Source organism: Meles meles, chromosome 15 (genome assembly GCF_922984935.1).
Source record: "Meles meles chromosome 15, mMelMel3.1 paternal haplotype, whole genome shotgun sequence".
NCBI lineage: Eukaryota > Metazoa > Chordata > Mammalia > Carnivora > Mustelidae > Meles > Meles meles.
Window position 1 is genome coordinate 61,569,234 of NC_060080.1, and position 14,435 is coordinate 61,583,668.

The window sequence follows — 14,435 nt, forward strand, 5'->3', positions numbered from 1 at the left end:
CTTCAGAATCCCATCATCCTCTCAGTCACCTAAAACGTCGAGGCTTTTGGGCCTTTTTTTTTTTTTTTTTTGTCATTTCCAGACATGAATGATGATAAAAATACCAATGTTTATTGATGCTTACCATATGCCAGATACCATTTAACTTAAGTATTAACCTCAAGATGTACAACTCATTTGAGTTAGGCAGTTTCATTTTAAAAATGAGAATGTTTAAACTATGAGACGATAAATAACTTGCCCAAGGTCACACATTTTATAAATAGTGGAGCAGTCTGCTTTCTCTAATATTCTTGAGTTCTACATTATGCTGTTATCAGTCTCTAGTTATCTTAATGCTAAAATATATTCCTTGTTTTTTCACAATGACATTCCCACAGATGCTGTTGCAGTCCTATTATCCAAACTCTGTATCACTTTTCTTGACTCATTCTCTCCCATGCTCATTAATTTCTTATCCTTATTATATTAGGAGTTGTAATACAGTATTGGAGGAAAGCACTTGGGCTTGTGAATCATGTAGACCTGGATTTAGATTATGAATGTATTGTTTTGACCTTATTTTGATTACAGTTACCTCCCTAATAATCTCTAATTATTTACATTGTGAGTTTTTGAAAGAATTAAATGAAATAATTTAGTAAGTTGCACCTGGCACATAGATTGTCTACAAACTATAGTTACCTGGCTAATAAGAAACTACGGTACAAAACAGATAACAAAGTTGCCCTTTACCCCCATTTAGATTCTTCACTGAGTAAAAAGTAAATTCCATTTCTTCAGCCTAGTATTTTGGGCCCTCTAAGATCAAAGCTCAAGCAGCCTTTCCTGTTTTACTACTCAAATTTTTTTTAGGATCTCCTATCTTAAAAGCCTATCAAATTATTTCTGAACTATTACCTTAAATTTATCCTGTAGCTTTGTTTACATAGTTATCTCTACATAAGATGCATTTCTTTAAATCCTATTAAAATTCTAAGTGTTCTTTGTAGTAGTATGTATCTTCCTTTAATTCTTCTTGAAGCAGAGGTTGAAGATAATCATGGTTTCCTGAACCTGAGCATCTCCATATATCTAAAAACCACAAGATTGGCAAGAAGCAGAAATAAAACCACAGGACCTACATCTTGAGCATTTTTAGGAGATGAAATTCAAGCTACTTGTCCCTGGAAGTAAACACTAAGTTACAAAAGAGCTCTCACCACAGCTGGAAGCATGGGGGTTAATGAGCAAGGATGGGAGGCTTAAGAAAGGGGCATGGAAGACAAGACTTAGATGAATCATCCGCAGAAAGAATCTTCCGAGAAAGTCTGACATTAAATGCCAAAAAATAAACAGGTCTGAGTCTTGATTGTTCACAGCATTGGTTACAGGGAATTTGCTGACACTGTTAGTGGAATTAGAGGTGGAGCCTCATACAAGGGTTGTTTCTGTGGCGAAAAATAAATAGTGGAGTGGTGCTCTTTGGAGGTGAGTTTGAAACTGTCTTAGGGTACATAGTATCCTTTCAGTCCTCCAGTCTTACCTTGTTGCCTGGCATCTTAAGGAGAATGAAACCTTAGAACAGAGAGATGTCTGTCCTCTTGATAAAACTGCCTTGTTCCTTCAGGCTATAAAACAGAGTTGTGCATTTGCTACCCTTTGTTAAAGTATACTGATCTCTTGAGTTTGTGGCCCATTATTTTGCATTTGTTCCATAAGGATTTTAGTAGACAAAGTTCTCAGATTTTCACCTAGGACAAAAAGATTCTTGTGGTATGAGAGATAACACTTCATTTCCCAAATAGACATGTTAAATATTTCTTGAATCCAGTGGCCTCTAGAGAAAATCCCACTGTGTCAACATAGAGGCTACAAACAAAATTTTTTTTAAGACATAATTTGCCACTAAAATTTCATGCCTGTAGGAAGATTATTTTTGTCTTACATTTCCTGTAATGTCAGAAGCCATGGACAAATCCATGAGAATTTGCCATTATTGATGTTATCTTTGTTTTGCATTTCAAGAAATTTCCTGGCTAGTGATTTCAGCAGCCAGTGAGACCCTGACAGAGCAGAGGAGTCCTTTGAAGTGTGGAGCCAGTGGCTCTGCTGTGGAAACGGAAGAAGAGAGGACAAAGGGACTGAGTCCATGCCTTCTGGGGTTATGGGTCTGTTAGTCTGAGTTTCAAGTGCAGGAAGGAAGTATGCAGGAAATAAAAGCGCTTTGTACAGGACAAGATTTCATTCTCCCCTTATGTCTGTGACCAAGTCCTCCAGGCTCAGAGAAGTATAGTAGCTTACTTAAAATCACAGAACTGATGGGTGATAGAACTTGAATTTGAACCTGTACTCCAAGGCTGCTTCTACAGAATCAGTCCTTTTTAGTAAAAGGGTAAGAAGCTGTTAAGAGCTGATCTTGAATTTTACCTGGATGGCATTTTAGTCTGTGAGTTCCTTACTGTACTCCCTCCTCTGTGCCCCCAGCCGTCTTGCCACACATACTTTGACCTTCACAAAAGCTCCTGTGACAATAATGAAGTGAAAGTTCGTCTTTTCTTTGCCAATATTAATATGAGACAGTAAGGAGCATCAAAGTTATATCCAGCATACTTAATTTTTATAAAACCTTAACTTGAAACTTGAACAGCAAATCTAGTATAATTTTTGAAACCAGCTAATTTTAGGAAGCTTTTCAATTTTTATACTTACTTGAAGATAGAGGAAATTGAATTGAGGCTCTTTGACTCTCTGCAACCTGGGATATAGATCAGGGCTCAGACTGGCTGCTGCCTTTTGTTGGCAGTGTAATTTGGGCAGTTCATCCACAACTAGCCTTTGATTTGAAACATAGAGCTAAGAACTCATGATTGATTAAGCTACATTGATTGGGTGTTCAGGTGCTTGTGGGAATTAGAATGTTGTACTATCACAGACAAGTTCAGTATGTAGTTTGCAGGGTTGTTAAAGGAATCCTAAAATGCAGACCTGATCATGGGTCCCCTCTCCCCTCAACACCCTTTAGTGATCTCCTTTTTCATCCAGAATAATGCCAAATTCTTCTGTTTGACATTTCAGGCTGGGCACAGTCTGGACCCTATATAGCTCTTTCAGATGCATCTCCTACCCTTCCTCCCTGAGAGAACAACACTTGATTCTTGAAATGCTGTTCCTTTGGACCTGCTTACAAATTGAATTCCCAGAGAACTTTGTGAAATCACCTACTTAATAAGCCTCCAACTCTTACCATTGATTTTGTGCACATGGATTATCATTAATTAGATTTGAAGTAACATTAAAAAATGCCAGTTTTGTATTAGCTGTATTGTTTATGAACTAGATGTATGGGATGATATTTCATTAGCATTTCTTGTTTATGGAATATAGTATTATCACTGATGGGACAGTGATAATGAAACATGCATTTTTTGGATAGAAGTGCAGTTTATTTATTCTAACCTATGTGCATATTGCATAAGTTCAAAATGACATGTTTCTTTTGTTCCACTGTTGAGTTCTTACGTACTTTCTCATCTAATTTAAAAGTATGTTTTCTGATTGTTTGCAGATTTTTATAATTTATTAAGTAACATAAATCTCAAACATACCATTTGGCTTTATGACCTTTTTTTTGTATAACCAAAGTTATATACAGTTGGCCCTTGAACAACACGGGTTTTAACTGCATGGGTCCACTTACATGTGACTTTTCTTGATAAATACAGTACAGTACTATAAGTGTATTTTCTTTTACAATTTTCACAGTAACATTTTCTTTTTTCTAGCATATTTTAATTATAAAAATATAGTCTATAATATGTATACAAAACACGTCATGATCAACTGTGTATGTTATCAGTTAGGCTTCTGGTCATTAGTAAGCTATTAGTACCTAAGTTTTGGGGGAGTCAAAAGTTCTACACAGATTCTCACCTGCACGGGGTTTGGTACCCCTAAACCCCATGTTGTTCGAGGATCAATTGTAATTAAAATATTTAATAATTATATACTAAAGTAGAATTTTACTTTGGTATAATTTAAGATTAGGCCCATTAAATCTTTAAAAATAATTAAGAAGTAGGCTCTTTCAGTTAATTATTTTAATGACTTTTTAAATATAGGTACAGCCATAGTGCCGAAGTTCAAGTTCGACTTCAGTTCTTGACTTGTGTGTTTTCAACTCTGGGATCACCTGATCATTTCAGTAAGCTTTTTAATCAGTCTTTTAATCAGTATTTTAATCAGTTTTTAGGTCTGGATTGACTCTTAGAAGAGTCCAGTTAAATGTGCTCATGCCTTTAGATTTCTGTAGTGACTATTTAATATTTAATTCATACTTTCAATGCCGAATGTCCTCAGTATGTATGGCAGTATGAGCGTGACCCTGACGTATTTCTGCTTCAGCCTCTGAAAATGCCAGTTTCTCAGTGGATAAACAGCTCATTTCAAGAACAAGATATTTGGGGTAGAAGATACCATGTTTAGGGGTGACTGTATTTTTTATTTCTTTTAGTTACAGAATTCTTCTATCACTCCATTTGGAAACAGCCACTGTCTACTTATTATTGTTAGGGCTAGTCTTAGTCTCAACCCAAAATTGCTTGGCTTCACAGGTGATAAAGATATTTAGAGTCCCTCGTTTTATTTACATCAATCTAAAATTCAGTTTCATTAATAACTAACCTTAAAAAAACTGATCTGGTATATTCAGGGTGTGGACCATATCTAAACCCACATCTAGGTGTATTTGAGAGGAGGAAGCTTGATTTCCTTTTGGCCAGAGCTGCTTTTCTCTTACGGGACACATATTGTTATTTTTCACTCCACACTTTTTCTGTGTGTCCTTGTCAACAAACTTTGTTTTAGGACATTCTCTTTCTTTAGCTGTGTTTGATATAGTCAGAATTATAAGTGTCTTGCTAGCCTGAGAGGTGTCATCACGGCTCTCTTAAGTCCATGTCTGTGCTTGAGATACACCATTTACTCATTTGCCTGTTTAATTTCTTCAAGTTAAGCTCTTTGTAATAAATGCCACTAAAGTGATTCCGAAAGATTTAAAAATGAGACACTGGTTTTTGATAGGAAACTTCTGTTTCATGTTATTAGGTCTTTTATCACCCCCATTATCACTGATAATATACAAGAAGTAAATAATTTAAAATACATAAAACCAGTCTTACACATGGAGAAGTCAACCTAAGACAGGTATTGTCAGCATAAATAATTCCACACGACTATGAAGTTTTATGTTTCTTTAAGATTCTCATTGGAAACTGTTAACCACTCTTCCCAATATTTGAATAATTTTTCATTATTTTGAGTAATGAATATTTTTGAATATTCATATATCAAATAATAATGAATATTTTTGAATTCAAGTATTTTGAATAATGAATAATTTTGCTGTTCCCATTCCAGGGAGCTCAGTATAGATTCTTATTGTATAGGCATATAATAGCTACTGTTCAGAGAAAAATCAAACTAAGAACTTCACGTCTCCCACATCATAATTGTTCTTTTCTTCCTGGCACAATTCCTGTTAGGTATAATATAGTTACCTCAAAGTTATATTAAATGTGGATTGGTGATTCAGTCATTTATGAATACACTTATTTTATCATATAGTTTACTATAATTAACCTGGATACTGATTTTTTTCTTGTTGTGTTTTGTTTTTACAGCTCTCAATTTTCTTCTCTCTTTTCTTAATTATTGAATGTATTTAAATTAGAATATGCTGTAAAGATTGTTTCCGGTTCATTCATTAGTTCGTTCTTTCTTTTTCTTAATATTGGCTCCCAAGGGTATAAATTCTTCAACTTGTATGGTTATGTGAGAAATTGATAGGGTACTTATTTTGTGATCAAATTCTGTAGACTGATATTGCTACTAGGTAAATATTTTCTGAGGTGTTTTTTTTCTATTCTGGATCTCTCGTACCTTTCCCAGGAAAGAGGTTTCTTATGATTGTATCATATTTTCCCATCCCTTTCTGATTCTGGGAAACAACCTACACTTTGGAACCCTTCAATGATACACTTCAAAAAATTCTTATGATGCTTTTATTTTGCCCTTTTTGGATTTTCTTCTTTATCCATATTCAGATTTGTGATTGCCTGTATTGCCTTCCCTTAGTTCTGAGCAGTTCTTTTGCCTTTTTTCTGCCAGACTTTGGAATCATTTAATACTTGGGTCAAAGTACTATACAGATTTCATCTCATTATATTGGCTTCCCAGCTAATTGAATATCCTGATGTGTTGCTGTTTCCTCTTTTAGGCAGTCAATTACTTTTTGCTTTATTCATCATACAGATCCTTCCCCCACCCCTGTAGTTTCCAAAAATAATGCTTACTGGCATTTATTCTTTTTCTTCAGTGTGCATAGAATGATCTTTGAACATGATGTGCATGTACTCCGTTAACCCTTAACTAAACCTTAGAACTGACTTCTCAACTTTTGGGATTACCCTACCCTATTAATCATTTTTATTGTAATCCAGTGTAATGAGAGTGATTTTCCAGACCAAATGGCTCTTGTAGGATACTATATAAGTTGTGTGTTTTTAGATGATTTATATATGGATTATGTATAAGTACATTTTGCATTTTGAAAGCATAAATTATGTGAAATCTCTTATAACACAATTTTTATAAAATACCTCCTTTATATTTCTGCATATATTGGCACTCCTAGTACATTGAATTAAGACCAAAACATTGCATGTACCATGATTCAAAATTTGTAATTTTTATCTAGGGTTAAGTTTAGAGCAAGTCGACATTTTATGGCATTGTTTAGTAGAAGATGCTGAGTGTTATGATGATGCACTCCATTGGTTTTTAAATCAAGTTCGAAGTAAAGATCAACATGCTATGGGAATGGAAACCTACAAACATCTTTTCCTGGAGAAGGTAATTTTATTTCTTGACAGTTTTACCATTCCTATTGTTTTCCTATATTTCCTTGTTATCTCTTGAATTTAAAACTCTATAATGTTAGTTTTTTCCTCTTTTGACATAGATTCGCCTGGGTGGCTCAGTGGGTTAAAGCCTCTGCCTTCGGCTCGGGTCGTGATCCCGGGGTCCTGGGATCGAGCCCCACATGGGGCTCTACGCTCGGCGGGGAGCCTGCTTCCTCCTGTCTCTCTGCCTGCTTGTGATCTCTCTCTCTGTCAAACGAATGAATTTAAAAAAAAAAAAAAAAAAAAAGATTTGTAAAATAGACAAATGTACTATTTTTAGCAGTCTTTATATAATTTTGTTCTATAGGTTTTACTTTGATTTTTTTCCTCTGCTGTGTTTTTATTGATATGAATATGAGTGAGAGCTATGTTCTGTGACTCTTAATTAGATGGCTGTGGTTTTAGCCAGTCCTATGGCAGAAATAAACCAATCTCCCAATTGTATTCCAAAAAGTCCTTTATAGGAAGCACCATCATGTCTTGTAATTAAAGATATTGTTCTATCCAGTTTTTGTTCTTTATCAGATGCCCCAGTTGGTTCAGGTAATAATTTTCCATTTGGATTTTGAAACTTGACAATATTAAAGCAATAGACTTTTTATTTCATACTTATTTTTGAGATTATGTACAGTCTTTGCAAACCAGTATTATCTCTGTGGTAGAATTAAATATATATGAATGAGTTTTGGTACATATATACTAAATCACTTAATAGATCTACTACAAAGCTACAGATAAACCCTCAAGGATCTTAATTCAAGCCCTAACTTAGACACAAACTGTACATACAGCTACACATCTTTTAAATGTATATGAGATTAGATATACAATAAATGATAAAACTTTTTATTTATATCTTCTGATTTATCTATGTATATATTGAAAACTGAAATAGATATTAGATTTCAATTATGACCTGAATAAAATTTTTCATTAAATTATTATCTATTTTTATTTTAAAATCATCACCAAAATATCGAGCTGATAACATTTTCTTCTGCAGTGGGTTACAATAAAATTACGTTTGTTAAATTTGTTAATCTAAATTTGATAAAGTAAAATATATTAATTATCACACTAAACTAGTTAAAAAAAATTTTTTTTTTAAGATGCCCCAGCTAAAACCTGAAACGATTAGCATGACTGGCTTAAACCTGTTTCAGCATCTCTGTAACTTGGCTCGATTGGCGACCAGTGCCTATGATGGCGGTTCAAACTCTGAGGTATGGATTCAGACTTGGCATTTTATTAGATCAGCTTAAGGGATTTTTCTTTTCTTCTTCAAATTAGATTACTGAATTATTTAGTCTGCCAGCCATTGAATTTATTAATTATGAAGACTGTTATTCTTAGAGTTTAAAAAGCTTTATCTTTTGATTTTAAAAGTTGTACAAAGTAAATTTGGGACTTTTTTTTTTCCTTTTTGATTACCAATTGTAACCTTGGTTGTCTGTAATGAAAACTTACTACACATTCTTTGATGCAGAAGAGGCCACCTGAATGTTCTTAAAAGTATTGTAGAAGCTCCTAGCTAATACAGTCAAGTAGTTTTGTCCACCAGGAGGTTGATTTGTCTAAAATCTGATTATTATGGCATTTGTGTGACCAAGCTTTAACTTGCTCTTGGACAGCACCAGAGTTCCAGAATAGAATCTACCTTAAATCATCTCTGACCTTGAGCCATGTCCATTCACTAACTGAAGACTCACAAATTGCTAGTTTTATTTCTGGCTTACTATTCCGTTTGCCTCAATGGGTGGCTGCTGGATTTTCTTTGAAGGCCTTATTTATTAGACTCACCCAGCACAGACTGTGATTTGAAAGTCTTCCTCATTGGACATTCCAGTTTATTAATGTTAGCTTTGATTTGGATAATATCTTCTCACATTTTTCATTAATTTTCTTTATAAGTTGGAGTTGTTTATAGAGAGATGGGGAAAACTGGTTTTAGCCTTTGTAGTAAAGAATAATTTTAATTGGATTTAGAATGCTTTCATAATATCTTCCTACCTTTTTTCCTTGTTTGAATAGTGTTTTATATTTTTTTAATATCGTGGTCTTTTTGATAAATTTCAAGGTAATTTCAGACAGATCTGTTTTACCTAAGAAGTATTCCTACTCTAATTTTGATGTAATACTGCTTTTTAAGTGGATGATATGAACTCAAAGGCTATTAGAAGAATACCTTGCTTCAGCCTGCCCAGCTTTTGAGAACTTTGACTCCACTTTTTCTGTGGTTTTCAGTGAACACATTCTCTTTGTCATAGCATAGTTAACATCATAAATTTAAGTAATAACTTGGGTTAGCATATTTAAAAATTTTTCTGTGAATATCTGAAAGCAGAGGGTTTTTATCAGAGTAATTTGGATGAAAGCATTGAAGCTTTTTTCTGCTAATAATTTTGTGTATGTTATTTTTATTAACTTGTAGTGTGTTTTGGGGATTTGAGTTTTTCCCACTATGTAGTTACAGCTTTTGGTTCAACATTACACATATGCACACACACACACACACACACACAGTTAGCTGCTTTATAAATTTTTTTTTAGAACCAGTACATTGTGTATTACAGTAGTTGAGGAAATTTTCAAGGCTTTTATCATTTTGTTATTTAATTTAATAGGAATTGCCTTTTAAATGCTTTATAGGATATTAAAAGTCTTTGATATTGTATGGCTTTGAAACTTGAAACTACTTCAGTCTTCTAATTGTTTATATTGTTGACAATAAGATTTATAGAGATCATATTTTCTTTCTTAGCTTTGTGGTATGGACCAATTTTGGGGCATTGCTTTAAGAGCACAATCTGGTGATGTCAGTCGAGCAGCTATTCAGTATATTAACTCCTATTATATTAATGGTGAGTGATTTAAAATACTGTCTGATAATTTCTTACGTGAGGATTTTTGTTTAGATACAATTCATTTTTCTTTTTAACATAGCCAAACAATAAAGATTGATATACTGTCTAAACATCTGATTTTCAGGTAAAACGGGTTTGGAGAAGGAGCAAGAATTTATTAGTAAGTGTATGGAGAGTCTCATGATAGCTTCTAGCAGTCTGGAACAGGAATCACACTCAAGTCTCACTGTTATAGAAAGAGGACTCCTTATGCTGAAGACGCATCTGGAAGCATTTAGGAGAAGGTAATTGTTTTATACTACATTATTACAGTGAATGTCAGGCGTTGTTTTGTTTTTGCTTTTGTTTTCCTCCCATTGCTGACATGTACAAAAGTATTCCTAAAGTAAAGGTTTTGTTGGGGCAGGTAGAAAGCTTAACTTATCACAAGTGAAGGGTTAGTAATAGAAGTACTTTTATTCATACTATGTATCATTTTGCCAAGAAGGCAACATAGGTTCCCAGTAAATATTGTGGAACTTTAAGAATTCTTAAAAAACGCTGAGGAGATATGCATGAGTAAGACTCTCTAGACAGAATTCCAACTCGAAGAAAGTATTACAACTGAAAGGCAGAACACCACCACCAAAAAAAGTTTCACTAAAACCCTCACCAAGAACATCAGATAATCTCTCATAGTTGAATCAAGTTGAGTCATTTGTTTCATTTGCTGTTTTTTTTTCTTCCTGGACTAGGAGACAGTATTTTAATTTTGAATTTCCATTTACCATGGAAACATGATCAAAAAATTCTGTTAATGAATATCTGTATAATTAATTTAGACATACCCTGTGTAATACAGAAATAAAGCAAATTAACATTTATGAATATATCGACTGAAATGAAAGGTGAGTAGATAGTTTTAATTAAGAAATTCTGTTTGTTAAAAATCATGACTAAATGTAAAAATACAACGAACTGTGTTGGCAAAAATTGTTAAAATTAATCTTTCAACTTCAGAGCTTAGTTTGATGAGTCATATAATCGATATTTTTGAGATTCTTTTTAAATTAACAGGAAATAATAAAAAGATGTTCTACACATTCCTTATAAATAACATGGCTTCATGATTTTAATATATTTAGGCATTGCAAAATTCTTTATTTTGATTATGATTGCAACTTATGGGATTAAACTTAAATAATACCTTGTGTTTTTAAAGAATGTGTAAGGGAACTCTATATAGAGTTTTTGGAATAGACATCACACTGCCTCATTACTTTACCACTCTAAAAAGTAAAAAAAAAAAGCAAATGTGGTGATGTGTCTTATTCAAATTAATAAAAATAAATACTATTTGTAAAATTCAGATATTAAGGGTAATACTGCAAAAAATGAAAGTCATCATAATCTGTCACCTCTTCTTCTTAGAGATACTGTTAATGAGATGATACAAATTTTTCCAAAATTTTCTTTTTTGCTTCAGAGTCTACAGAGAACAAACCGGAAAGGGCCTGTTGGTTTAAACCCTTAGTTCTCACACAGTGTTACTTGTGTTTTTAATATATGCTTTTATTTTAAAAGTCTTTAAAAATAAATTAAGTTTCCTATGTTCAATGGTACTGCTTATAAGTTGAATGAATTTCAGTTAAAAAATCCCTTCCCAGATGTACAATTTTTTTTCTAACTCATGGAAAATGATTGTGTAATATCCTTTGCTAGAAATCTTTTATACTTGTTCATGTTTTACTCTAAAAGTTAATGTTGGTGTTAAGTAACTTATATAAATACTTACTATTTTGGTGGCAGGTAGAGAAACTAGAAAACAAAATTGAATATTCAAAACACTAAGAGCTAGTTTAAAATGTCAGTGATCTTCATGCACACCTTTATGTGGTATCACTGTACAATTTCAAGTGCTTAATGTGCTTAATTCTAATTTAAAATTGTCTAACATTTATAGAATGAAAATATAAAGTACTTATTTTGTTTGTGTGTTCCTTATATTAAGAGAGTAAATAAAACTGTCTTTTAAAACTTTTTTTTAAAGAGGAAAGGTTATCATTTAAAGAGTAGTTCTCAGCCAGAGTGATTTTGTTGGCCAGGGGGCAGTAGGTAATTTGTGGAGACACTTTTGATTACCACAGCTTAAGGGAAAACAGGGTACTATTGGAATATAGTAGATAGTGACCAAGGATGCTCTGAACACCGTTTGCACAAGACTGCATGCCCCTGCCCACAACTAAGAATTATCTGTTGTCTTAAAAGATTAGGATTACTTGTTTGCTCAGCTGTGAAAGCTGGACATTGGATTGCTTCTAGGATATCAAGTCCATTTATTTCCTTACTTTTCATCCTTCTAGAATTGCTGACTAGTTTTTGACATTGATAATTCTTTTCTTAACGAAATTCAGGTATCCTGGATCCTGTCTTCAAACAACTGAAAATCAGTTAGAAAACTGACAGTATTTAGTGAGTGACCTTGCTAGATGCCTTTCTCCCTTAAGATTAGTCTTTGTGGTTTATTTTATAATTTTAGCAGTCATGGAATCAGCTCTCAAATTCTGTTAGGCATATATGTACTAGGATACATTTCTGTCTCTGAAAAATGTTCCTAATAACCTTTTTTTCTCCTGTGAGTGTAGGAATGAGAACTTATATTTCACTTCCTGGATTAGTTTGTTTCTTTTGAATTCTCCTGCTTCACTACTTCCCACTCTCCCCCTTAAAAAAAAAAAAAAAAAAAAAAAAAAAAGATAATTTTCTTTTTTTTTTAAATAATGTTCTTAATGAGAAATTTTTTCCTCAGTAATTTTTCTAGTAAACTATCTTTTAATGAACTCTTAGCTGTATTTACGCATTTAAGTTGTTGCAGTATGATGAATCTAAGCTTAATGCTGTAGAGTAAATTGGAATGTGCTAGAAACTTTTGTGGGCTTTTTCATTTTGTAAAATGTTAAAAACGTCTGTAAAATTAAGGTGGTTTAAAATGATATTCTTCCTGTGTGTGGTTTTCTGTGTTTTAGGTTTGCGTACCATCTCAGACAGTGGCAAATTGAAGGCACTGGTATTAGTAGTCATTTGAAAGCACTGAGTGACAAACAGTCCCTGCCGCTACGGGTTGTATGCCAACCAGCTGGACTTCCTGACAAGGTAGTTATATAATTTTAGTTTTTAAATCGATAACATTTCCCAGTTCAAGTATCTGTTCTTGTTATATTTTTAAATTGGTTGCATCTCATATTTCAGATGACTATTGAAATGTATCCTAGTGACCAGGTAGCAGATCTTAGGGCTGAAGTAACTCATTGGTATGAAAATTTACAGAAAGAACAAATAAATCAACAAGCTCAGCTTCAGGAGTTTGGTCAAAGCAGCCGAAAGGGAGAGTTTCCTGGTAAGTCCAACATTTTAAATTTTCATAATTACTAGATTCTATTATATATCAACTTAGAACCTTTGCTTCTTTTAAGAGTATCAGGCATATTCATGGCTCCTCTCCTTTTGGTAGGGTGCCATTGATTCACAGAAGAGTTAAGAATTCCTACAGATGTTACTTGCAAATTTTTTTTCTCATTTTTCTCAAAAAAATTTTACTTTTGAGGTTATTTGGTAAGCAGTTTGGGAATTACAAGTTTAATTTTCCATGTACTACTTAAGTACCCAGTTTTACCCAATAAAATTTTTTGGTCATTTTGGTATATTTTCTTTTATTCCCCAGAGCATATGAAAATAATACACCCTTAAATCCTACCTGTGGGGGGCGCCTGGGTGGCTCAGTGGGTTAAAGCCTCTGCCTTCGGCTCAGATCATGATCCCAGAGTCCTGGGATGGAGCCCTGCATCAGGCTCTCTGCTCAGCAGGGAACCTGCTTCCTCCTCTCTCTCTTTGTGTGCCTCTCCACCTACTTGAGATCTCTGCCTGTCAGATAAATAAATAAAATCTTTAAAAAAAAATCCTACCTGTGGTATCTCCCCTTCCCTTCAAAAGAGTATCATATTAAGAAATTTTTCATATAGGTCCAAAAAGTATATTTGATACCTCCATTACTGTAACCACTAGAGCATTTTTAGTGTCTTTCCATAGCACATAAAGTGTGAGCTAATCAGAGGAACAACCATGAAAGCTGTTAAAATTTCAGACCTTTAAATTTTAAGTAAAATGTAACAGGCTGTATGTATATTTAGAAAAAAAAAAAAATCTTAAAATTTAAAAGCTTCTTTTTAGAATTTTTAATTTGCCTATGTGCACTGATAATTCTTTGGCATCTTCTTAAGTATCAGATCTTAAGTATTTTTTCTTGAATAATTAATAAATATTCTTGGTACAATAGAATAGGTGTTGAAAAGTTTCCCTACCCCTATCTCTAAACCACCTTTTTCCCTTTTCCTGATATGTATGTTGTTGTTAGTTTCTTACATATCCATCAAGAGATACCAAGATGTAATATAAGAATTATTCATGTACGTAAAACATAAATGGTAGCATTCCATTTATAGTGTGTATAGGAAGTTGCTTTATTCTTTTTTTTTTTTAATATTTTATTTATTTATTTGACAGAGAGGTCACAAGTAGGCAGAGAGGCAGGCAGAGAGAGAGGGAGAAACAGGTTCCTCACTGAGCAGAGAGCCCGATGCAGGGCTCGATCCCA

At 33.4% G+C, this 14,435-nt stretch overlaps 1 protein-coding gene across 5 annotated transcripts in view; it reads left to right on the forward strand.

Moving 5' to 3' along the window:
* Positions 1-14,435, forward strand: part of USP34 (ubiquitin specific peptidase 34) — a 233,901-nt gene that overhangs the window by 116,390 nt on the left and 103,076 nt on the right. For 4 of the 5 annotated variants that reach the window (XR_006815060.1, XM_045979050.1, XM_045979054.1 and 1 more), the window contains 7 exons: positions 4,101-4,183; positions 6,737-6,891; positions 8,051-8,164; positions 9,703-9,802; positions 9,930-10,089; positions 12,811-12,937; positions 13,034-13,181. Coding sequence is in view for 4 of the 5 variants with exons in the window: in XM_045979050.1 (XP_045835006.1) it covers positions 4,101-4,183; positions 6,737-6,891; positions 8,051-8,164; positions 9,703-9,802; positions 9,930-10,089; positions 12,811-12,937; positions 13,034-13,181 (887 nt within the window). In the remaining variant the exon portion in view is untranslated. The remainder of the gene's footprint in view (positions 1-4,100; positions 4,184-6,736; positions 6,892-8,050; positions 8,165-9,702; positions 9,803-9,929; positions 10,090-12,810; positions 12,938-13,033; positions 13,182-14,435) is intronic. The other variant, XM_045979053.1, reaches the window with a different exon arrangement.